General features: G+C 37.7%; 1 protein-coding gene across 3 annotated transcripts in view; it reads left to right on the top strand.

Annotated features, from left to right (window-relative positions):
* SYT14 (synaptotagmin 14) overlaps nt 1–27026 on the top strand; it is a 214534-nt gene that overhangs the window by 65164 nt on the left and 122344 nt on the right. For 2 of the 3 annotated variants that reach the window (XM_066261438.1, XM_066261440.1), the window contains 2 exons: nt 4380–4544; nt 12121–12336. In XM_066261438.1, coding sequence (XP_066117535.1) covers nt 4380–4544; nt 12121–12336 — 381 coding nt within the window. Of the gene's footprint in view, nt 1–4379; nt 4545–7054; nt 7977–12120; nt 12337–27026 lie in introns of those variants that run through there. The other variant, XM_066261437.1, reaches the window with a different exon arrangement.

The raw sequence follows: 27026 nt of genomic DNA, 5'->3' as shown, positions 1-27026 counted from the left end.
ATTAATTTTTCACATCCTACTCAAGTGTCATCTCCTTTCTAAAGCATTTGTAACTTCCTCAGGTAGTGTGTTTCTTCTTTGTGTTCCAGTAATACTTCATATTTGTACCTCTGTTACAGTACTTACTCTATTAGACTTGTTTATAGTTGATCTTTTCCCCTAGGTTACATTTAAAAATGACAAGGAGGGAGATGAAGAAGGAACACAGAAATAAGGATTGAGGCAAGAAGGAAAGGAGGGAAGGAAACAGGAGAGGCGGTATGAGTAATAGTTAAAACACAGGACTCTGGGCTAGATGGGGTTTGACTCCTTGACTCTACTACTTACTGAGCACATTGTCTAGTATGTTTGTATCACAATTTATAATGGGGATAATAATAGTATAATTGTGAAGATTAAAAGAGTTAGCATATGTAAAGTGTTTAAAACAGGGAATAGCATGTAATATGTTTGTTGCTATTTTTATTAGCAGTGACTAGCTTTCTTGAGTGAGATGAGCTGTTTTCTCTTTCATTTAGTTTTCTAAGAAATGGGAGAGTTTCAGGCTGCATATTACCTAACCCTCTGTGTTCACTTAAGGCATCAACTTTCTGAGTGAGTGTTGGGCCTGGGATAAAGAGGAGCTCCTGTGCATATTTGCTATTTACAGTGTAATATTGAATATAAGCATATCGAGCATTTTGCCTCTTCATACCAGATTCTGTCTTGCTTCTGATGTCCCTAGCTTTTAGAGATCCTGATGATAATTACAGTGGTACGTTGAGATATGAGTTTAATTCGTTCTGTAACTGAGCTCATAAGTCAGTCAACTTGTATATCAAACAACTTTCTCCCATTTAAAATAACTGAAATAGATTTAATCCATTCCAACCCTGTGAAACATCCCCAAACCATCCTAAATTATGAAAAAAGACATACTTTTAATTAAGAAACACACATGTGTGCTTTACCAATGCATAAAAAAATATATGAAGTAAAAGAAGAAAGTGTTATTTACTACTGTATTCTTACCTTGGAGACAGATGAGTGCGGCTAACGGAGGTGAATGGCGGAGGAGGAGGGAGGGAGGAAAGGATGCAGGCACAGTAGACACGTGAACTAAAAGTGCACTTTCTTTTGTTTGTTTTTTTTTTTTTTTGTATTTTTCTGAAGTTGGAAATGGGGAGGCAGTCAGACAGACTCCTGCATGTGCCCGACCGGGATCCACCTGGCATGCCCACCAGGGGGCGATGCTCTGCCCATGTGGGGCGTCGCTCTGTTGCAACCAGAGCCACTCTAGCGCCTGAGGCAGAGGCCATAGAGCCATCCTCAGTGCCCGGGCCAACTTTGCTCCAGTGGAGCGTTGGCTGCGGGAGGGGAAGAGAGAGACAGAGAGAAAGGAGAGGAGGAGGGGTAGAGAAGCAGGTAGGCACTTCTCCTGTGTGCCCTGGCCAGGAATTGAACCGGGACTCCTGTACTCCAGGCCGACGCTCTACCACTGAGCCAACTGGCCAGGGCTTAAAACTGCACTTTCTTAACACTAAATGTAAACTAAAACGGCATTTTCTTTACTTTAAACAGAACTAAAACTGCACTTTCTTTACTTAAAATGAAACCACAAAAACTTAATTTTTTTAAAAAAAATGCACTTTCTTAACTTTAAACTTAATCTAAGCTTAACATTACGTATTTTTCATTTAATCATCACCTGTTTTTGCCTTTTTGGCTGCACTTTTGGCACTTTCACTTGCAGGACTTTTGAATAAAAATCTATCCAAAGAGATTTGCTTTTTCCTGCCTTTTAAAATGTTATGGAAATGTGACAAGTGTCATTAAAAAGTGCTGAAGCACGACCAATTGATTCCAACTCGTATCTAGGAATTTTGCTCGGATCTCGAACAAAAATACGGACCGAGTAGCAGCTCGTATCTTTAAAAAGTATGTTGGTCTGCTCGTATCTCAAGGTACCACTGTATTCTGTTTTCTCTTCCCTCCCTCCCTCCCTCCTTCCATCCTTCCCTCCCTCCTTCCCTTCTTTCCTCCCTCCCTCCCTTCCTCCTTCTTTCCTTCCTCCCTCCCTTCCTCCCTTCCTCCCTTCCTTTTTTTTGTGACAGAGACAGAGAGAGGGACAGATAGACAGGAAGAGAGAGAGATGAGAAGCATCAGTTCTTCATTGCGGCATCTTCATTGTTCATTAATTGCTTTCTCATGTGTCTTGACCAGGAGGGCTATAGCAGAGTAGATGACCCCTTGCTCAAGTCAGTGACCTTGGGCTCAACCACTGACTTTGGGCTTCAAGCCAGCAACCTTTGGGCTCAAGGCAGTGACAATGGGTTCATGTCTATGATCCCATGCTCAAGCCAGTGACCACACAGTCAAACTGGTGAGCCTGTGCTCAAACCGGTGACCTTGGGATTTTGAACCTGGGTCCTCTGCATCCCATTCTGATGCTCTATCCACTGCACCACTACCTGGTCAGGCTCTGTTTTCATTTTTATCTCTTCCTTCTGGCCTGATGCATACCACTGCTTTTGTCACATACCTTAGTTTTTTTTTAATTAAAATATTATTCTCTTTCCTGACTGTTCTGCAGCCTGAACATGAGATGGGCAGGACACGGTTGTCTTGTTGGTTCTAGGAGTGAGAACTGTTCCTTAGCATCAGCCTGATATTCATGTAGCACTCCTACCATCCTGTCACCGCCCCCACACTGCTTCTCCCTTACAATATCACTCTCAGCTCCACCCTCTATCACAATACTATTCACCCAATTGTGAATAGAGATAGTGTCATACCAGTTCTACAACTGGGATGCCTGACTTTCACAAATAATGAAAATCTAGCAGATTAAACACTTACATTGATTGGTTGGTGACTTCATTTTAAACAAGTGAGTTAGATACTAATTGTCATGTCTCTTCTGATGACGTTTTAGTTGCTGCTTGAGCAGTGGAGGAAGAAAGAACTAAGTTGTAGGTTGTAGAGGGATTTGAGGCTTACAATTTATTCTCAACTAATATTTGAGTATTATATTTAAGGCACTGGGGGTACAAAAATTTTGTTCTGTTAACTCTAGATGATTGGTATAGTGACAAATAATGCAGATGTTGAAGGGAAAGAGGGGTTGCTGAGGATTGTAGAAGTTGGAGAAGACTTTGTCTGTTTTCATGCTACAAAAATCTCTGTGGGTGATTTCTTGTCTTCTTTTGAAATCAGATTCTCTTAAGAAACTGGTAGTTCATCATAACAAAGTTTAATTGAGTTTCTAGTTCTATATACGGTGATCTCCTGTCTCTGCACCTTTGCACATGCTATTTCTTCTGCCTGCAATAGCGTTAACTCAACTAATTCTTACAATATAATCATAGAGGTCATAACTTTCAGAAAAACTTACTTAATCTTTCAATGCTGGATTGTTTCCTTGAGCCTCATAGTCCCTCTTCCTCAGTCACAGCCTATATTATGTCTTGTAATCACCAGACTGTTCGTGGAAGACAGAAACTGTATATGATAATGCCTGGTGTATGGCTGCCACTCCAAAAATATTGGTTGGTTGAGTGGATGAGTGGGGTATGGCAGAGAGGAGGCTTGCTCATTCCAGTCAAGAGGAAGAGACTGAACACAAAACAAGGTGTGTGTGGTAATACATACAGCTGATTCTGAGGCAATGAGTGGAACCATTTGGTTGGAGTGTAATATTGAAAAGAGAGGCTGGAGTTTTGACTCTCAGGTTAAGTCCACAGTTTATTTAATAAAAAAGGGCCATTGAAGCTTTCAGAGATAAGAACAATGATATATATTCTCACAAATTTGATTAAATAATTTAGTTGTGCATGGGAAAGATCTTGTAATTCTTGTGTTAATTTTTAAATTTTATTATTATTTTTAATTTTTCCATTGATTTGAGAAAGAGAGAGAAGAATAGAGAAAGTGGGGGAAAGGGGAAGAGAAAGAGAGAAATATCAACTCCTTGTTCCATAGTTGTGTACTCACTGGTTGCTTCTTGAATGTGCCCTGACCGGGGATTGAACCTGCGACCTCGGTGTGCCAGGATGATGCTCTATCCAATGAGCCACAGGCCAGAACCTAAAAATTTTGTGATACTTTTTAATGAGCTAAACATAAAACTGCCTATTTTGTAGACTTTTGTATTTTAAAATCATACCAACATAATTTATAGGAACACTTTTACAAGAGTTGAATAAATGCTATTGAGTGAATTGAACAACTCATTAAATTGTGCAATTTGTTTTTCATAGAAACTAAACTCTTGTGAACTATGACAGTTTAAAAATATATTTCAACTAAGACAGTAATCTTAACATTTATGTGGGGGTTTCCTTCTTATTTGTAGCTTAAAGAGGACTAAATGCTTACAGCTGTGACTTTTTTTTCTCTAGTATCTCCAGAGGCAGTTGGATTTTTGTCAGCTGTTGGGGTGTTTATTATCTTGATGCTGCTCCTTTTTCTCTATATTAATAAGAAGTTCTGTTTTGAAAATGTTGGCGGGTTTCCAGATCTTGGTTCAGGATACAGTACAAGGAAGAATTCACAAGATAAAATTTGTAAGTATCATCACTGCTTCTCTTGTTTGTTCTTTATATCTGTACTATCCTATTATTTTTTAAATATATAATAAAAAGGTTGGTTTTGACATATTAACATTTGAGCCACTATTCTGTCAGTAAAAGATCACTTAAGTAAATTAGGTTCAATCATCTTTCTGTTGCCCACAAATTGCTGGTATATTGCATAAAGATGAATTGATACTATTGCAAAATAACTTTAATTTTTTATATATAAGGTTTACTTTTGAGACTAGAATATGAATAGATATGCTTTGAAAAGAAGGGAGTATCTTATTGTTTTTTATAGCTTAGATCTCTTAGCCAAATAACTCTCAAGTTAGCTCTTTTCCCATGTCTCTGGAAGGCTTTTGAAAGTTTTTGACCTTTTCTTTACCTGCTGTTGAATTTTCAGCTGATAGATCATTTTATTGTTTGGAGAAGGTTTTATTTAGTAACTTAGTGTATAGTGAAAATCTGGTTAAATTAGTGTTCCTTCCCCTTCCTTGGTATAACAGGCATTATATCACTCACTATTATTACTCAATACTAGGAAAGATGAGGGCTTTGATATTGCTTTTCTCTTATGGAAAAGCTTTTCTTGGAGTTATTTTAAAAAAATTATTGGCCCTGGCCGGTTGGCTCAGCGGTAGAGCGTCAGCCTAGCGTGCGGAGGACCCGGGTTCGATTCCCGGCCAGGGCACACAGGAGAAGCGCCCATTTGCTTCTCCACCCCTCCGCCGCGCTTTCCTCTCTGTCTCTCTCTTCCCCTCCCGCAGCCAAGGCTCCATTGGAGCAAAGATGGCCCGGGCGCTGGGGATGGCTCTGTGGCCTCTGCCCCAGGCGCTAGAGTGGCTCTGGTCGCAACATGGCGACGCCCAGGATGGGCAGAGCATCACCCCCTGGTGGGCAGAGTGTCGCCCCTGGTGGGCGTGCCGGGTGGATCCCGGTCGGGCGCATGCGGGAGTCTGTCTGACTGTCTCTCCCTGTTTCCAGCTTCAGAAAAAATAAAAAATAATAATAAAAAAATAAAATAAAAAAATTATTGAGTTCTTTATTTGCTATTTCCAAAGACTGGCTTATATAAGTGATAGCAGAAACAAGTTGATAATTATAAAGACAAGGTGTTGGTTTAGAATTTTGAGGAGCTACAGCAGAGAAACTTTTCTTGTCTATGTACATATGTTGGAGATATGTTTTTCTCTTTTTATAACTTAAAAAGTGATAGCCTCATTGTTTATAAAAATCTGTGTTTTTACTGAATTACATCTGTGACTTACATTAGAAAACTATAGTACTTTATGTGGTCTTGATTTGTTTCTTATAATGCAGTCCTGCTTTTTGATCACTTGAATAAAATGAACTGGTTAAAGGTATCTCTTTGAGCAGCCTCCAGTAATTCTCTGGTTCAGCATTTCTGATGTTTCTTTGGTCTCATAACCCCTTTACATCCTTAAAAACTATTGAGGATCCCCGAGAACTTTTGTTTATGGGAGTTGTATTTATTGATATGTAGCATATTAGAAGTTAAAGCTGAGAAGATTTAAAAATATTTTTATCAGTTTATTCAAAAACATAACAATAGGCCTTTACATGTTAACATAAACAACATTTTAAATTAAAAAGTTTATTTATGAAAACAAAAACTTTGGTGACACTTTTTGGAAAATATGTAATGACTGGCATAGAAGAAAGAAACTGCTGGGCCCACACATCTGCTTCTGCATGCAGTCGGCCATGGAGTCTCTGGGAGACTCCAGTGTTCATTTGTGAGCAAATGAAAGTGAAAAAGTTAAATAACTCCTTACTATTATTATAAAAATAAGTTTGACATTGAGGAGCTATTGGAAAGGTCTTGGTGACCTTAATTTTTCTGAGCCTTGTTTTTCTTTCATTTCTTATGTAGGAATAATAATGCTTACCTCCTAGAATTATTGTAAGATTAAATAGGTAAAATTTGTGAATCACAATGCTTTCCATTTCATAGCTACTAAGAACATGTTCACCCTCTGCCCTCCCCTGTTCTGACCTCTGTGCACAATTGCTTTGATGTCTTTTCTTTAATATTTTTCTGAATTTGAAATAATATTGGTAGTTTGTTAATAAAATGGGGTAATTCCTCTACATAGACTATTAATAAATGAACTAAAAGTATATAATAAAAATCCTTTTTATACTTCTTCTTGCAGGTATAGAATTAAAACCCAATAGTATTTGAGGGGAAAATATTGTCTTGCTGCTGTTATGATAGCTATGGAGTGGGAAGAAAGGTCATTTCATTTAAAGCAAGTGGTTTGATTTTTTCCCCCCCGAAGATTCTTTGCTTCAACATGTTTCTTCCAATACATAATGCACTTACAGAAAGATTTAAAAGCCACAATGTGAAATACTAATATCAAGCTCATGAGTAGCAACATTTAAGTAAATGTTAAATTTATATTCCAAAGTGGTTGATATTTTGAGAAGAGAAAATTTCATTATTGCACGTTGTAGGGACAAGGAAATAGAAAATGGCATTTTTCAGAAGTTTTCAGCAGAGTCTGCCTTCAGTGTCCTCCCTGGTGGACACCATCAGCAGTGCTGTGGAAGATCTGACCAGTGCTGTCGGGGAAGTCAGTTATGCTCTCACCGACGCAGTTGCTGAACAGGTAACCAGTGTGATAAATGGCCTTCGCCCAGAAGAAGAAAGCTCTTCAGCAGCAGAAGTTGTAGATACTTCTAAACAAGAAAACACCATGTTACCAGAAGTCTCCAAAAACACTGATTGTCAGAAAACACCATCCAATTTAGAGCACAGAGCAAATCAAAGAAATTATTATAATACTGCAGTTTCACAAAGGCAAGATCAAGGAATAAATGAAGAAAGACTATTTAAACATATTAATGATAGGCAACAGACTCTGTCCGAGTATCAAGAGACTGATAATGCTGGTGATTCTTTGGAATGCCATGTGAGTGAGGGTGGGCTATCAGTTAGCAGACAGAATGCGAGGGCCAGATCTTCTTGTCAAGAAATTGAACATACTGACAGAAATAAAAAAATTGGATTAGGAATTTCCAGTCATGGTAAGAATGAGTTAAAGGAGGTAAGGTATCAAGAAATGAAAGAAAATCATTTAAAGAAAGCTGAAAAACATAGTAAAAGTAAAGGGTCCAAAGGGAATGAGTGTGCAGGAAATGAATGCTCTCCAAAAGATATTTTGGCAAGCGATAGATATTTGATACAGAAATCCATTATGAAAGAAGACATACATCTAGCACCATCAGTTAATTTGAAAAATAAGTTACATGGAAGAATCAAAGAACAAATAAATCCAACAAAACACTACAAAGTGAAAGACATACAAACAGAGAAAAATGAAGCCATTTCTTTCAAGAAAAGAACAGCGAAGAGTAAAGATGAAAAATATTCTAAGATAATACCAAAAAAAGGTGAGGTCTCCTACTGTGGGTTTAAGTGATAAAATATTTCTTCGTTTTTGAAATTAGGAAAATACCCTCCAAATTTCTGAACTTTCCTATACATGCCTGTATATCTATTTTGAGACTTTCTTGAATCGTCTTACTGGGAGACTTTTTTAAAGTCATCCATTTTTTTCCCACAGTCATTTCAAGAGTATTTATGTTAACACTTCTAAGTTGTTAAGTATTGCCCCTGGTCCTTGTATTATTTGGCCAATTTTTTAACAGCCTTAACTTTTCTTAATGTCTGTTTCTTTTACAACCAGAAACTCCATGGTTTTAAGTAGTGTGCATACATGAGTTGGAGTTTATTGGTGTGCTATAGTTACATTTAAAATTTTTATAGTTTTGTAACTAACCACTAAGTTCATTATACAGTGTTACTCTTCAAGTCCATCCTAGTAAGTACCTATATCAAGTGTTTTGCATTTTTCCTTGGGAGCAGTCTATTTTATTTTATTGAGTAACACGCTTCAGGATATGTGTCTGTTCATTTAGCCAACATTAAGAATTTTATATGACTCTTCTGTGTCTACAATGAGTATTCATGAGGTCTCTATATAAAATTAAGAGTCCAACTAAGGATTGATAGTTTTCAACTGCATTACTTATAACAGTTTTCAAAAACAACCAGAAGTTATTTGGTTTTGATTATAGAATTGCTTTATATTGCTAGTATTTATTCCTGGTAATACCTTAATCATTTCTGTTCAGTGCTGATCTGATCACAGGGCCAAAAGTACACTGGCATTTATTTATAAATTATGCATCTGGAGCTTTTCTATAAATTTAGGTTTTCATAAAGGAGCAAAATATGATTAATAGAAATGGAGAAGACTTTTTCAGTTCTGCTACAGGACTTTATATGGAATAAGGATCTACTACTGATCAATTATATGGATTTTTAAAAAAAAATGATATAATAAAGGCTGATCCTGGATGAATGAGCAAACTAATGAGGAACACCAGTTTTTGGAAATACAGTCAGCCCTCTGTGTCTGTGGGTTCCGTAACGGCGAATTCAGCCAACCATCACAGCTTAAAAAATATATCCATATTTTAAATGTTATGTTGTTGCTCATGTGTACTATGTAGTTAGGCCTATAGATGGTTGCAAATGTACAGACATTTTTTTTTCTCATTATTTTCTAAGCAATACAGTTTATCAACTACTTATGTAGTATTTACATTGTATTAGGTACTATTATAAATAATCTAGGTATGATTTAAAGTATATGAGAGGATGTACTTAAGAAACCTGGGCATCCTTGGATTTTGGTATTTGCAAAACCAATTCCCTGTGGATACCCAAGTTTAACCCTATGTCCATTTTGGAATCTACTCTTCCAGCAGCCTTGTGAGTGTCATATTCAGAGGGTTTTGGTATCCTTGGTATTACTTGAAGTAGCAGGAATAAAGAAATACAAACTAAGTATAATAGTTTACATATTACTTTATTTAGAAAATAATAAAAAAGAAAATAACAGTAGAGTACACACTAGTAATAAATACTTTATGAGTAAACAGTGCAGTTTTTAATTTTGTTTAGATTTGCTTTCATTAAGAAGCATGCTGGTATCTAAAAAAACCGAGTACCTCTCAAGTATTTGAGATTATAGTCAGTGCTAAACTTAAACATGTAATGTTCTAAAAATCATTTTGAAAATTATTTGACCCATAGATTATCCCTTTATGTAGCTGAACTGTGATATTACTAGTTCCCTGTCCTTGGTTCTGACAGAGCTTATCAGATATAAAAAGAGGAGGAAGAGTTTCTTTCTCTATTTCTGAATGCAGAGCTGCTTCAGGCAGTATTATAATAGGTGAAGTGAGATTGGAATTTCTTTTTTTTATTTTATTTTTTATTTTTTACAGAGACAGAGAGTTAGAGAAAGGGATAGACAGGGACAGACAGACAGGAACGGAGAGAGATGAGAAGCATCAATCATTAGTTTTTCATTGCACATTGTAACACCTTAGTTGTTCATTGATTGCTTTCTCATATGTGCCTTGACCGTGGGCCTTCAGCAGACCGAGTAGCCCCTTGCTGGAGCCAGCGACCTTGGGTTCAAGCTGGTGGGCTTTTGCTCAAACCAGATGAGCCCGCACTCAAGCTGGTGACCTCTGGGTCTCGAACCTGGGTCCTCTGCCTCCCATTCTGACGCTCTATCCATTGCGCCACTGCCTGGTCAGGCGGAATTTCTACTTATTATCCTCAGTGCTCTTCTGCTGCCTTAAGACCTCCACCGTGGTATCCCAAACAGTGCCGAAAGTCCTGAGCTGGGAGTCACACACTTAGGTTCTAGACCAGGTCTGCCACCATCAAATAGAACAGAACTTACTGTGATGATGGAAAGTTTCACAGATCTATATTACTTGGTATAAGAACCACTAGCCACACTTAGCTTTTGAGTACTTGAAATATAGCTAGTTGCACTGGGGAACCAGATTTTAAATTTTATCATTTTTAATCGTTTAGCTACATGTGGCTAGTGACTACATGTTGGGCAATGAAGAAGATGGTATTGGTCATAGTTTTACCCTTTTATGAGTTTATTCTACTAAATTAAAAAGTGAGACTTAGACTTGTGACACTTAAGCTCCCATCTCTAAATCTAAATGTTTCGTTTCTATCCCATGTTGTAAAATTACTTATTCTGTATCTCCTCACTTGAATTTCAAACTTTGGTTTCTTTAGTTCAGATGAACTCAACTGAGTATAAAGAGGAAAATATCTAGACTGGACTCATAAGTAATTCTACCTGCTGGGGTCTCTTCATCCTTCTAGAGTTGATTCATCATTCTAAGAAGGTTGCATCATGGTTTAAGTGCATCTCAGCATGTTGCAAAAATTTTGCTTTTTAAAAAGTAATAACTGGTGCTCTATAAAATAATAAAATTTATACTATCTAAAATTTTTATGTGAAATATAGGTATATGTAAGGAAAATTTTCCTAATAATTTTTCTGTTTGCAGATAATAACTTTGTTGTATACCTTTCCACACATTTTTGTATGTGTATGTAAATATATACTGCATGTATGTGTGTGTGTATTGCATGTAGGTATGTGTGTATTTATATATTTTAAAATGACTATAAGTATACCTTTTTAGTTTATAACCTTCTCTTTTCCTTAACATAATGTTACAGTTATTCTTCCCTGTTAGTACTTGTAAGTTCACCTCATTTCAAAAGACTACATAATATATCTTTACACTGATATATCATACTTTACTTAACCAAGGCCCAATGATGGATGTTTTGGTTTATTTTTGTTTTCTTCTGTTATTAAACACAATTCAGTGGATTTTCTCAGATATATATCTTTGCTCACCTGTTAATCATCTTCTTAGGCTGAATTCTTAGAAATGGGATTGATAAATTCCTAGAAATGGATCAAACACTATGCATGAAATTTCACTAGTAATACAGAGGTAGGCAAAAATAGGTTTATGGTTGTAATATAAATAAATAATGAAATAGTTAATAAATAACACTTAAGAATAAGCACTGTTTTGCATACTTGAAACTGTAAACCTACTTTTGTTTACCCCATATATGTCTACTTATTTCTCTCTTCATTCCTAACACTGAGAATTGTCAGTTTTGAAAATTTTGGCTAAGATGATAAGAAATGTCTTTTGTGACATGAATTATTTGAATTGGGCCTCATATGTTTGGGCAATACTTACGACATCCTTTGTGTACTACTGATCTTTTAAAAAATTGTGTAAGATGGGAAGCCCAATTATTTTCTTTACATCTAACATTGCAGGAAGATCCCTGTGACTAACATTTATGCAATTAGAGTATACAAATCAATCTTTTCCTATTAAAACATAAAATCTAAATCTTGGGTTTTTGAAAAAGATCTTTGGCTTTTTAAGTGAAAAAATTATACTTCTCTAAAGCTGAAAATTCAGATTGTGTGTGTATTTGTGTATATATATGTTTACATATTTGTATGTGTATATCTGGACATATTTATATGAAGTTATATATGTGTGTGTATGTATGTGTGTATGTATATTGTATAGGTATATAAGACTTAACAAATTCATCGTCCTTTATTGCATTAATATTTTGACTTGCTCTCCTTGTCGTTGCAAATAGATAATTCCTACATGGACAGAGATGAGCATGGTTCATCCTCTGAAAGTGAAGATGAAGCATTGGGTAAATACCACGAGGCCTTATCCCGAACACACAATTCCAGACTCCCATTGGCTGATTCTAGACAAAAGAACTATTCTTGGGAAACAAGACAAAAATATAGTCCTCTATCTGCAGAGTATGATGGATATAGTAGTGAAGCATCGATAGATGAAGGTAAGATAGGTTGTTCTATTTTTTTATATGACACACTATAGTATTAGATTATATGTGCCTAAAATTCTAGGTCTCTCTGATTGCACAATGAAGAAGACATAGTACATACAGTAGAATCACATTTTGTGGCATATAATTTATTCAAATTCTTATCTTTGGGCTAAGCCAAAAACCAAAGTTCCCCAAAGTAAAACACTAAGTAATTTAAGTGCGGTTATAATTCTAGCTCTTTTCCCACCATGAAGATATGCCTAGCAAGCATGACATGAAAGATGTGAATGTGCTGTTCCGTCAGATGGAATCAGTTCCTAAATACCTGATACAGGAACGGAAGCAGTCCTAGTATCTCACGGTGCGGATCTAATTCCAGTGTGTGCATGTGTGCTCTTTCATTCAGTATGGCCTCTAAACAGTTGCCAAATACTTCATACGGCACACTGCAGAAGAAATGGTGATCTGTTTGTTTCATGTAGGCCGGAAAAATGTTGAGATGGATTTATTGAGAGCTGGTACTGCATTATACTGTAGTGCTTTATGGAAGACTTAAGGAATTTTCAAGGATTATTTTGTCTCTAATTGTTTTTTGCCTCCTGTATTGACATTGACTTTAGAACTCAACCTATGTGGAAGACCTAAGTCCACTCTCACATGTTTTCACATCTTTCTAAAAGAGAAATAAGAGGTCTTACCATTAATTAAAGCATATTTATTCCCACAATTAAGTAAGTTATCCATGTGCTTGATATAATATATGACTACTCATATAGTAATTATTATCTTTATATACATATCTAAAGAAAAGAGTAGAATGTCTTAGACAACATTTTTATTCTTATACCAAACCATCCTTGATTTTGATGCTGTGGTTTATGTTTTAGGGCCTGTTAAATTGATGACTTAAAGTCTTATGTCAGTGCATATTGTAGTCAAAGGAGCTACAACGGCCCTGGCCGGTTGGCTCAGTGGTAGAGCATCGGCCTGGCGTGCAGGAGTCCTGGGTTTGATTCCCGGCCAGGGCACACAGGAGAAGCACCTATCTGCTTCTCCACCCCTCCCCCTTTCCTTTCTCTCTGTCTCTCTCTTCCCCTCCCGCAGCCAAGGCTCCATTGGAGCAAAGTTGGCCTGGGCGCTGAGGATGGTTCTATGGCCTCTGCCTCAGGCGCTAGAATGGCTCTGTTTGCAACAGAGCGATGCCCCAGATGGGCAGAGCATCGCCCCCTGGCGGGCATGCCGGGTGGATCCCGGTCAGGCGCATGCGGGAGTCTGTCTGACTGCCTCCCCATTTCCAACTTCAGAAAAATACAAAAAAAAAAAACCCCAAAAAACTACATCATCTTTTTTTGTATTTGGCTTAATGCTAAATGAAGTTTGATATACGTCCTATTTATTTCTACTAGTAACCAGATATCATAAGAAATTAAATAATGAGTCATTACTTTATAGAAAGATCATTATGAGATGCAAGGGAAGAAATAAAACATTAGACATAGACTGTGCCTTCAAAAATAGCTTTCTAGTACTGAAGAAAATAAGATGTGTGTTCACAAAAAAAACTAGCAATGGAAAGCAGTAAAGCCAGTCCCCAACTTATTTACGCCCTGGCACTGGGACAGTAGAGTGGAAAGGGAATGGGGTTTGGGGACTGACCCTTTTTCACTTGCTGGCTCTGTGACTTTGCATATTAGGTGTGAAGCCTTGGGCAATATAGTTAAGTGTTTATAGGTTTGTTTTATTGCCTCTAAAATGTAGGTAGTGCCTTTGTGTTAGGGTTGTCATGATCATGAAGATACAAGTAATTTTCATTTCAGAGTCTGGCAGCTAACAGGTGAGTGATCAGTGAGTGGTTGTTGTAGATGAGGGTAGTGAAAATAGTGATGGTGATGATAGTAGTCACAAGCAAGTCCTGAGTGTGTCATTTGTGACCCTACACACTTCCTTTTCTGTAGCTTCCGTTTAGGATTTTTATTTTTCCCTATTTATTTCTTCATTTCCTCACCCCCTGCACTTCTCTGCTGTCTTGATTGCTTCTTCCCTGTAGTCCTGTTATTCCACGATGGCTCTGTGTCTGCGGCTTGCCCTCACCCCTGGGACTGCAGGTGCCCAGGAACCACCTCATCATTGCATTGTCTGTATACATAGGACCCATTTGTACCTTTCTACCGTTTCTACCTAAATTATTTGATAAAACATCCAGGGTAGATTGATTTTAGTCATTCTGAAAATAGATTTATTGTATTTATCTCATAAACATTTGCTGCAATCTTTTTATGTGCCATACCAGACACTGTGGATAAAATATGAATAACGAACTAGAAATGATCCCTGAAAGTATAGTCTTGATAAAATATGAATAAAACAAGCTTCTTTCAGAGAGCCCACGGACTGGAGGAGGAAGACCATGAGTATACGTGTAATACTCTGTGATAAGAGATCTATTAGTTTCATGAACAAACTAGTACTATGGGAAGGAGGAGGTGACTCAGATTTGCTTGGGAGATGGGGATACGAGGATATCTAATGCAGTTTTCACAGAATAGTGAACTGGATTGAGTGCAGTGTGTTTCAGTAGGCATGGAACAGTGATTGCATGAAAGTGGAAGAGAGCGTATTTCAGTGTCTGAGTTAGGATCTGTGTTTGGAGAATGGGCAGGTCATAGGATTGAATGCCCAGAGAATAGGCAGGTCATGCGATTGAATGCCATGCTCAGGAGATTGGGCGTTGTCTTATAGGAAATAGAGTCCTGGAAGGTCTTTAGCTAGACAGTGTGGCACTTTTAGATCAATGTCTCTAAAAATCATTATTTAACTATTGTATCAGAAGATGAATTGGAAGTAGTAGCTGCCTGAGGCAGAAAAGACCAGTTATGTAAACAGTGATGAAATCTTTGTTGGCAATGAGTTTAGGGATACAGAATTTGTAAGTTTAGAGATGGTGTCAGTATATCTTGTTGAATGACTGATGTGTGTAATGAGTGAGAAATCAAGGTTTCAAGTAAGTTTGTGGGAGGAGACAGTTTAGTTTTGGTCATGGTGAATTTGAAATGTTTCTAGAATTTTCAGGTGAAGATGGATATCTTTATTGTTAAAAATTTTTCATTGGGATGGGGAGATGATCAAGTTCTAATGTTTATAATTTAAAATAGACTGGGAAATTGGCTTTTATATCATAGGTTATTGATATTGAAAAATCAAAGATCATTCTGAGCCCAAAATGGATTGAGTAGATTAGAGGAAGAAAAGGAGAATTTAGTTGGAGAGAGAGATTTCAGAGCTCAAGATCTTAGGGAAAAGCAATTTTATGTAACGGTAAATTCTGAACATATTCAAAGATGCAGAAGTTCTTATAAAATGCTGAATGGTTTTAAGAAGGGGGTGAAATACTATTCATCAGGGAAGGTATGAGAGAGCGTCAGAGAAAATGCCGTTTGCGTTCAGCTTTGAGGAATGGGTGGAAAGTTGGTGGAAAAATTAAGTAGAGGTAGTTTAGATAAAGGAAACTTTAGAAGCCTCAAAGTGAAAAGTAGTAAAATGTAGGGAATATTTCAGGAACAGAGAGATCTATATGTATATGTATAGGTATAGGTTAGAAATGAAATGAAAAGAGAGATGAGATCTAAAGCCTGGATTGCCTCTCTGACTAAAGTTTGGATTTAACTTGTTAACCAGTGAGAACTCACTGATAGTTCTTCGCCACCGGACCATGATTAGCTATGTGCTTCAGAAAGATTAATTTAGCAAAAGGAAGACCATAGAAAGACATGAGTTAAGCCCGGCAGAGGTCTCAAACTCGCGGCCTGCGGGCCACATGCGTCCCACCGAACAATTTTGTGCGGCCCACAGACTAATCCATGAACTACAGTTGCTGGTCGTTTTGTGACACTGAAAAGTGTTGCATAACAGTTGCCTTTTGTAGACCTAGTGCGGCCCGCCGAACGGCTGTAATCTTGTTCTGTGGCCCACATGCTGAGTTGAGTTTGAGACCCCTGATAAGGAGATCTTTGGAGTAGTCTGTGTGGAAAATGGCAGAAATCTGAATTCTTTTAGTGATAATAGGAATATACGAGGGTAGGAGAGCTGTTACAGAGGTAGAATGGCTGAATTTGGGAACTTAATGTATTTGGAACATTGGAAAGGAGGAAGTGTCATATGTGACATTGGTTTCCAGCATGTATGGCTAGGACAGTGATTTTCAACTTTTTTCATATCATGGCACACGTAGACTGATTACTAAAAGTCTGTAGCATACCAAAAAATATATTTTTTGCCACTCTGACCAAAAAAAGATATGATTTTGATTTATTCATACCAATGGCTATTGTTTTGTTTGCTGTTGTAATTTTTTAAAATTTGACAATCTAAGGGAAAAGAGATCAGTACCCCGACTAAATGGTCAGGTGTAGCGTGTTTTGCAAATTCTTGTGGTCCATCAGTGTTCCTCTTGTGGTGCACTGGTTGAATATCACTGTACTAGGAGAATGATGAAGTCATTAATATAAACAGGAAGTCCAGGTAAGGATCTGTTTTTTGTTGAAAGAGGAGACATAAAAGTTGTTTTATATACATACACACATATGAATGGGGTTAGGGAGAGAAGTTTTCAGATCATATATACTTAGATACTTAGAGAATAGAAACCCTGGAAATAGTTTAAATTGAAGAGGCAGAATATGGAGAGAAAAAGATTAGAGAATCATTTTCTTTTCATTAACAGTGAAATTAAGGGTGTCAGTTAAACAGAGAAGAGAAAGTAAAACTGATCAAGTGGAGAAACAGGAGAATGTTGTATTTCACCACAGAAGGAGACTTTCAAATGCTGCAGAGACTTTGGGGAGGGTGAGAATTCAAATAAGCCCCTTTGTCCATTAGAAGTTGATCAGTAAGTTTAAAGTTGTAACTGTGTAGAATGATAAGTTAGATTGAGTGTTGTTGAGGAGAAAGTAAGCAATAAGAAAGTACTATATACATTTGCTGCCTGTACTTTCTTAACAGCTGCCCTTTCCTTATCAACTCCCAGAGTCCAGAAAGAGAGATCATTGAAGGGAATTATTTGTAATACAAGTGTTCACCTCACTCCAACCCAACAGTCATATCATGACACGGCATACTGCCTTCTCACTAGTCATGGTGAGGAACCATGAGTCCATTTCTCAACACTCTGAATAATTCCAGTAGAGTAGCTCTGGAAAGCCAATATTGGAAACATCTGCAGGAGCAGAGAGGAGTCGGGAGGGCCTGGGTAAAGATTAGGAGAGACCACTGCAGCAGAACTTTCTGGCCAGGTCATAAGAACTATCATTTGCTGAGCCATGTGTCCGACCGTTAGTTTCTGTATACATCATCATATATAATCTTCATTGCATTCACTGTGGTAGATAAGATTATCCCTATTTTACACTAGTGAGAAGAGATTTTAATTATCCAATAAGTAATTTTTAACCTAAGGTCACATAGTAAGTTATAAAAACTACACTTGTCAAGTCCACTACAAAATGAATGTCCTTTTAGCTTCTGTTAGGACATCGCTGCTGCTTTAATGTCCTCACTGAGTCTGTTTCATACATGACTGGCCCCTTTCGTTGTGTCCATTAGAGCAGTTTATATGTTGTGAGTCTGAAATACAGGTACAGTATTCTAGAAAAAGAAAATGTGATGGCATATTTGTTGATCAGTTTTTCTCCTCTAGGTGGCCATATTAATCTTCCTTTTTTTTTTTTTTTTTTTTTTTTGACCTACAAAAGGGAATATATATAAGAAAATTACCTAGAAAAAAATGAAATAATTTACGAAATTTTCTTTGTTAGTGGTTTGAATTCATTTTTTACTATATTCTTAAAATTAAGGGCATTTTCTGGTAATCCTCTCTTTAAAAATAGTTAATAGGTTGTGGATATCTTGTTAAAGTTGGTTAGGTAGACTAAACTTTGAAAGTTCATTCATGTTAATTAATCCTTTCCATTTTTATATTAGCTAAAAGAAGCCTATTGAAGATAATTTTATATAAAGAGTAAATTTAGTGCAAAATTATTAGAATGTCTATTATTTATAGCTTTCACCATAAGGGTTACCAAGTTATATTTCCATATTGTGGCATAGCTATATTATTAAAATCACATGATGTTATTTTGGGGGGTGAGTCAATTTAAAATTCTAATAAAAAAATAATTTCCAGCATTACTTATATCTTAGGTTATATATGTACTTTATATATACATACATCTGTCATTTTCTTATGACAACTTCACAAGCTCTATAATTTTGATGTTATCTTGAAATTAGGGGCATTAAAACACTTTTAAAATATATTTTTAGTTGTTTTTTATTGATTGATTTTTAGAGAGAGAGAGAGAGAAAGAGAAAGGGGAGGGGGGCAGGAACAGGAAGCATCAACTAGTAGTAGTTGCTTCTTATATGTGCCTTGACTGGGCAAGCCTGGGGTTTCAAACCAGTGACCTCAGCATTCCAGGTCTATGCTTTACCCACTGCGCCACCACAGGTCAGGCTAAAACATATCTTTTGTACCTTTTATTTAAAGGTTACTTTTAAAATAATACTTGAGTAATAAATTCTTTGTTTTGTCTTTAAGTGCATGTTAACTACTATATAAAGATTGTTCTATTAATTTCCACTATTTCTTTGTGAATAGTCAGTACAAAAAAATCTGTATTTTTAGATGCCTTTGACAAAAAAAAATGTTTATAGTGTCAAAATAGTGAAAGTTATATACATGACTTATTTAATGATTTTTGTTAAATTTTTTCTTTAATTTTAGTTTTTGTTCACAAACATTTCTCTGAAGAATTCTTTTTTTTTAGATTTTATTTATTGATTTTAGAGAGAGGGAGAGGGAGGGAGGAACAGAAACCATCAACTCATAGTAGTTGCTTCTCATATGTGTCCTGACCAGGCAAGCCCAGGGTTTTGAACCAGTGACCTCAGCACTCCAGGTCGATGCTTTATCCACTGTACCACCACAGGTCAGGATGAAGAATTCTTTATTGTGCATGTGTGAGTGCTTTAAATATGTTCAATTTGAAGATAAATTGGTCTTAAAGGCTTTTCTTGCATCTTGTATTTTGGAAATCATTTTATGTGACAAGATCCATTGCTCCCAGGACTGCAGAATTCTTTTATAGTGCCACTTTTGCAGGCTGCCTCTGACCTATAAGATGAGATGTGTTTGTGCAGTTTAGATAAAGGTACAGCTTGCTGGGTGAATGAATTAGAAAAATGTATCACCTGTAAGCAGACACTATGCCGTGAGAATATATTTCGTGAGCACATAGCACCTATGTAAGAAGAAAAAGGCACCTTGTCCAGGTCAAAGATTTGGCAAACCCCCAGCACAGCCTGTAGTCAGCACCACCTGAGCTACATACCTTTTGCAGTGCACAAAGTGCACAGCCATATACAGTGGCCCTTTACAGCGTGTTTATGTACTTCCAATCTCAAAGTAAGTTGATAAGATTGCTATGTTTTCCATGGGTGAATCTATATAGATCCTTCACATTTTTTTTTTTAATCTGAGGTACTTGTCTGGTCATGGGTAGCTGGAATGATAGAAATTAAGAGATAGACATTAAAGATATCCCTACTTCATAAGTTACAAACTAATACCCAGAGGTGTGTGATTTTACTAAGATCATCCATTTCGTTAGTGGTAAAACTGAGGCTATATAAGTGTTTGGAACCAGAGAACAGGTCCATAGTTTTCAAATAACTCTTCAGTAACCAAGTAGATAAGAGATATACTGTAAATTGAATATAGGCTGTATCCAGTCCTAGGATTTGAGGCAAATCTGGTAAACGAAGGAATAATGCTAACAGCAATCTGGCAGTGCTGAGACCTGACACTTCATCTGCAAGTTTCTGTTAAGAAAGCCAATAGGAACCCAGTTTCACATGCATTAGGGAGCACTGCATAGAGTCACAAATGGACTGATAGTAATCTTATTACCTGACAGCAACAATGAATGGTTTAAACTGACTTGTGTATCTGTATTAACTGTAAATTCAAGCTTATCAACAAGGTAGATCTCACAGTAACTATACCTAACGTAGGAGACAGGTCCATTTGTACTCCAGGATATGAGATCATTTCTTTAAGGAGATACAGTGGAAGACTTGAAGCTATTTCTCAAGACGGTGCCTAACATGGCTGCCAGCTCTGGAGCACCAGAAGGGCCCCACTGCTTTAGAGTGAGTGAGGTCTGGCGCAGAGCACAGCGGGAGGCAGAAGGCGAAGGGGCCCTAAAGCGGAGGGGTCTTTGTTAGTGTGGCTAGGGGAGCATTTCTTTTTACTGTCTTTCAGGCACTAATACTGTTCTCAGAAATCTTGGGATCTTTATTATTTATCTAATTAATTAATTTTCCAATTTCAGAAAAAAATGGCAGCTCAGGGAGGAACATTGACATGTCCAAGTTTATATAACTGAAAGAGCTGGTGTGCAAATCCAGGTTCATTTGACTGACTCCAGAGCTCCATGCTTGACCTTATCTGGTACTCTTCTACCTAGTATCAGAATGAAGGAACTCTGTTTATTTTTCTTTCAAAAATGATGTCTTATTGTTCTAACAGAATTTCTTGAAGATATTGGCCATGTAGGGAAAGGAAGAATCCTACAACTGGGAAATTCCTGGAGTTTTGGTCTCAAACTCAGCTGTGAAGTACTTACTATTCCTTCTGTATTTAGCAGAAGTCTTGGGCAGCTTTTCTGCAAGCTGTATAGAGCAGTAAGACTCTAGAGTTTGTGTGCAGACTTATCATTGGAACCCAATAGTGAAAGTTTGGGGGAGTACTGGTGACATCTCACTTTACCTGCTAGACTTACTCCAAAAAAGCCAGCAGGTGCAGATTGAGTACAGAATTCACCATGACAGACTCCTGTTAGAAACCACTTAGGTAAGGGGAGGTATTTTTAGGAGCTGGTTCCTATAGGAAGTATTTTGGTTATCTAGGATACAGAAATCTAGAACGAACCTCCTGTCACCTCGAGTTGGGATCGCATTCAGGGTACCAGAGCAGGAGCGAAGCTACCTCTTCAGGCAGTGTGCTGCATGTGCCTGCGGTGTCACGTCTTACTGTTATTTTTTGTCTTGGCAGAAATCTTGACTGTTGACCTCTGCTTTAGATTATGTGCTCGGAAATTTAGGAAGTGCCATCTAAAATTTTAAGTCTTTGTATGAGTCTCAGCATAATTAAAGGTCTTATTATCAGTATGTTACTCTACTGTAGTTTCAGGGACTATGAGAAGGAAGCCGTTGTGCCTGTGGACACCTGTGACAAGCATAAACTAGTCAACCAATAAAAAGTTATACCTTCCTTTGTGGAGGGACTGGTTGAGGAAGGAGGGGGAAGGCCCCCCTCTTCCTTGAGAAGGAAGAAACAGAAAGAATGCAAAGGAAAGGAGCCTGCAGGGGCAACTGAGTCAGCCAGTTATAGATTAACTATATCCTGTAGTTCTCTGAAAGGTTGCCTGGAGCTGGTTGCGACACAAAGCAAGAAACATAGGACTTATACATAGCTGAGACCAGTGGTCCAGAAACCCCTTCCCCTTTGCTGACCCCACCGAAACTCACCCTTCCCTCCTGGAGTCATGAGAGTGATATATACCGCTGGGCAAAGGGATCATGAGCTCCTTGCATGGACACGTGTATTCTGTTAAAGATATATAACCTGTAAGAAAATTAATCTTGGGGAGCACATGTCTTTGGAGCTACTAGTCTCGTGTGCTCCACCGGCTTTTAATAAATTCTCCTCCCTCCATTAATTAAGTTGTCTGAATGTCTCACCTTCATCAGGTCACTTCCTGCTACTTGGTAGGAACTTAAACAGTAAATACACAGAAGTTGGTTTTCACTCATGTTTATACCATTCAGAAGCACACATCATTGAGATTTTAGCATGGTATTTTTCCCAGAATGTTTATGGCTGTAATTTAAAATGGCTTATGTAATAAGACATGAATACATTTTTCTTCAGAAATGTAACCTATTAGAGAGAAAGCTAAATGCTTCCTTATCTTGAGTCCTTCTCCCTTTCCCAAAGGCAATCATTACAAATTTGGCATATGTCCTTCCAGTCCTTGTTTTCATACTTTTTATACACATATAAATTATTCATAAAAAGAATGCTTTGGGGTGTTTTAGAATTTACATAAATGGTTTCATCTTATGTACGTGAGGGAGGGGAAAGGAGAGTGGGAGTGAAGGGGATGGCCGTCGGCTCTGTTAAGCTGCCTAGGTTTGAATCTTGACTCTGCCATCTTCCTCGTAGTGCTTGTGTTTTCTTATCTGGTAAACAGACATGATGGTAATACATGTAATATCAAAACAAGCCAATACTTGTTTATAACAGTGCCAGTCACTGAACAAATGATAATGTAAGGGTTAATTTCCATTTATATTAATAAAATTAGTATTATAATGTAAGTGTTGGCTTGGTATTTAAGGAGTTTGTGAAACTCACCAAGGTGTTACAATGTGGTTCCCTATCCAGGATATCTCCTCAGTCTCAAATTACCAACCTCCCATGATCTTCCTCCCATTATGGGAGTGCTTGTGTTGCAGCACTAGGATGGTGCCTGCATTGATTTCCAGTACCACTACCCTTCGGCAATCCTCAGATCTCTCCGAGGCAGTCGTACAGAGGCTGCAGTTACCATTAGGAGCTAGAAGAGAAGATACAGACAGGCAGCAGGTAGGAACAACCTTGGCAGACCAGATGGACATTGAGCATTTGTCTTCTGGGTGCTGGTGTCAAGGCTGTCTCCTTCTCTGGTGTTTGCAGGAACATGTAAGGATAGGACCTGGAGCATTGGTATGTGGTAAGGTAATCCTTACCCAGGACTCCTCAAGGAGCCAGATAGGAGGCCTTAGGTCAACCTTCTAGAGTCCGTGTGGTGTGCAGGAGGTACAACTGGTAGTGGCTATTTGCATAGGCACCAACCAGCCTCAAAGAAGTTTCCAAATGAGGAAACCAAAGCTACTCTGGTACCGTTTGGCTGAATGTCAGCCCTGAGCTGATTACTGACCATGGTTGATGATGACAGTTTCATTATTAGTGAAATAGGAAAAGATTACTTCTTAGAGGTCATATTTGTGTGTGCATGCAATATATGGTTGTTTAATATTTATATTTTCATTGAGAGATGTCCCACATATAGGCTGGGCCAAAAGTAGATATACAGTAGTTTGTACGGAAAAGAATACAACAATTAATAAATAATAATACAAGAATAAACTGTTTTTTGTACTCAAAACTGTAAACCTACTATTGCCCCACCTTGTTTATTAGTTTCAGAAAAAAGTAAGGTACAGAAAAACTGTGTACTATACTACTTTTTATCTAAGAAAACAGGAATATGTTTCTATTTGTTTCTATTTAGAAATAATAGAAGGAAAAACAAGAACTTCAAAAAATTATTACCTATGAGGGAGGGAAGAGGATAGAGGGGACAGGGATGGAAACTAGATTTTTCTGACACACCTTGATTTACCTAATTATAAAACAATTAAATTTTAAGACATTCTCTGAAAACTAAAAGAACAATGAAACAGAGGAGCCTAATTATGTATTAATTTAACTTTGAACCATTCAGAAGGGTGTTTAAATTTTTTTTTTAAGTGGAAGTCGGGTTGCTTGGAGGATTTTGCTATATTCAAGTGGCATATCATAGTTGTCTCAATTAAGTAGTAGCCGTGGGAATAGAAGTGAGGATATTTGAGATGTTTTGAAATGAGGACTAAATTATGGATTTGATATTTGGACATAACAGAAAGTGAGAAATCTAGGATAGATTTCTGATTTTCTGGTTGCTCAATGAGGATGGTATAAGAAAAAACTAAGGATAGGAATAAGGATTTTGTGGACATGTTAAGACAACTTTGAGATATCCATTTAGAATATCAAGTTGATAAATCACTGTATGGGGCTGATTACTTAAAGATCTGTGCTAGATATATGAATATTGGAAACATATTACACTCCTTTTATATTGGCTTCTCCATTTAGAGCAATTCCCCCATTCTCTGGGAACTATCTGTAACCACCACATCCACAGAAGCTACCACAGCTAACTAAACCAGAATGAGGTTGGGGTACATCTCTACCATCTGCAGGCAGCCACTAAGACAATCCTAGCAATTTCTGCAATTTCTTTTCCCTATGAGGCATAGTAATTAGAGTTGGAAGAGAGAGAGAGGGGAAAACTTATTCCAAACCTAAGTTACCAAGGGGCTGGAGTGGAAGGAGGATTAAAAGCACAGAACACACTTTGTCTTCCACCCAGAGTTCCATGAGCTTAGTTGGCATCCGTGGGAGGGAGCAATAAAAGCTAATACTAAAATGTTTACTGTGTAACCAGCACTGTTTGAAGTTTGTATATTAATTCATTTAATCTTCTAACGGCTCTATAAGCTGTGGACTATTATTAGCTCTGTTTTACGTTAGAAATTTAGATTTGAGTTTAGAAATGAGATTTGAGTTAGCTTGGGAATAGAGTCTTTGAATTCTACTAGCTTGAGATTCTTTACTAACAGAAGGTGCCTGGTAGTGTGTGAACTCTGCCCTAAGATCAAATTAAGGGCAATATGGGGAAATTCAGTAGCATACAATTATAACAGAAATTAGAATGATGTTATATTCCTCTGAATTGAGACTATTTAATGAACTGCTTACATATTTACAATCAATTGAACTTGAGTATATTTAAAATAGTATATATATTTATTATTTCATGAAGACCAGCTATATTCTGTAATTAAAGAAATACATCATTAGAGTTAATATACAGCATATGATATGTAGTAATTTGGGAATGAGTTTGGTGGGTAAGATTTGATAAATTCCTTGCTAATCTGAATGAGAGAAATTGTGTGTGTGTGTGTGTGTGTGTGTGTGTGTGTGTGCTTGTGTACGCATAGATAAAACCCAAATTTTTTCAAGTTTTTCTTCTATATAGACATGAATAGTATTACATTAACATTAATGCTCAGATCTTAATAGTGCAGCTTTACATACTCATTCATGTGGAGATTCCAAACTCTTGCTTTTTCCATTCCTTTAGCTGTTTTAGGGAGCTCTTAAAGGGCGTTATTTGGTAACTCACAGAGAAAGCCAGACTGCTGTTTTCTTTTAGACCTTTGTTGCCCTAAACTGTTCCTTATTTTGCCAGGTCTGCTACCTATGACACATTGTCAGCACTACTCTTTCTTTTTTTATTTAACTTTTTGAGAGAGGGGAAGGAAGAAAGAGAGAGAGGAAACATCAGTTCATTGTTCCACTTAGTTATGTAGTTATTGATTTCTTCTCATACATGCCCTGACCCAGGCTCGAGCCAGCGACTCTGGGAACAAACCAGCGACCTCGTTGCTCTTGGTGGATGCTCTGCCCACTGTACCACTGACCAGGGCATCAGCCCTGCCCTCCCTCCCTCCCTCTCTCCCTCCTTGTCTTCCTCCTTTCTCTCTCTCTCTCTTCTCTCTCTCTCTTTCTTTTTTTCCTATTTCCATGACTTTATTAAACCCCTGAGCTCGAGGGCCACACCCAGGTCTGATCCCAGTGCACGTGCTCAGGAGCTGCTCTTCTGCCGCTTCCAGAAGTGCTTGACATGCTGTGTCCAGCAGGTGTCATCACCGTGAGCCACTTGGCCAAGTTCTTGAATACTAGCACGCCCAGCTCCTGTAAATGGGCCAGCAGCAGCTCAAATTCCATTTGCAACAGGAACTGCTTCTATAGGATGCCTGCTCTTAGCGGTGCTAGTTGGCCTCCACCACCGTGGCACTCAGTTATCCCTGGGACATGACAATTCACCATCGTTTTGCAAGTGAGAGACTTCTTTTGTATAATGCTTAGTTTGGGGAGGCTCTGTCAGAGTGGTGGGCTCCAGAGTGTTAACAGAGTTTAAAGAGGCTGTTCTTTCAGTTCATGCACAGCATATTCTCTGCCCAGAGTATGGCTGCATGGCTACAGTCATTCGGAAAGGGGTTCATTTACTAGCCATCACCTTGCATAAGGGTCTCTACTTTTCTCTGACTTCAGGCACTATTGCTTAGAATGGTTTTCTGTAACAGATATTGCCTTCCCTTATTATGAGTGTCAAGAGTCTCAGTGCTCCTTTCAGAAATTTGGATTATCTCATTCACTTCACCCTCCAATATACTTGACAAGTTTACATATAGTCTTGGCTTAAGACGTTTACCTGGGAGGCTTCTCACCCCTGTAAAATTAGTGGGTGCAGGTAGATCCACAGTGAGTGGAGATGAGAGGTTGAATGTTGGGGGATGAGGGTTAATCTAACCCATCTACGAGCTGTACCTGAATCTCAGCAACTGTCTAGCTTTGTCCTCTGCTATATCTATATTACCATTAAAACTTTATGTGGAACTTTATTTCTTTGCTTATAACCTACTTATGATAAATGATATGAGTGATTATGTGGTCATACAGGTTGGTACTCAGCAGTCCTATTAAGTGGCAGATGTGGCTTCACATCTTAACCTTTCTATAAACTGTTACTCTGGACATGTCACCTTCCCTTTGCAGAAATGCCAAGTTGGACAATATGACCTAATAAGGTTCATTCCATTTCTCACATTCTGAGCTCCTGTGTTGTAAACTAGAACTATTAAAATTTTATTTTATTAGCCCTGGCCGGCTAGCTCAGCGGTAGAGCGTTGGCCCGGTGTGTGGA

This window comes from Saccopteryx bilineata, chromosome 2 (genome assembly GCF_036850765.1).
Source record: "Saccopteryx bilineata isolate mSacBil1 chromosome 2, mSacBil1_pri_phased_curated, whole genome shotgun sequence".
NCBI lineage: Eukaryota > Metazoa > Chordata > Mammalia > Chiroptera > Emballonuridae > Saccopteryx > Saccopteryx bilineata.
Note: the sequence above shows the minus strand (reverse complement) of the source record. Positions and strands in the feature narration are given on the sequence as shown.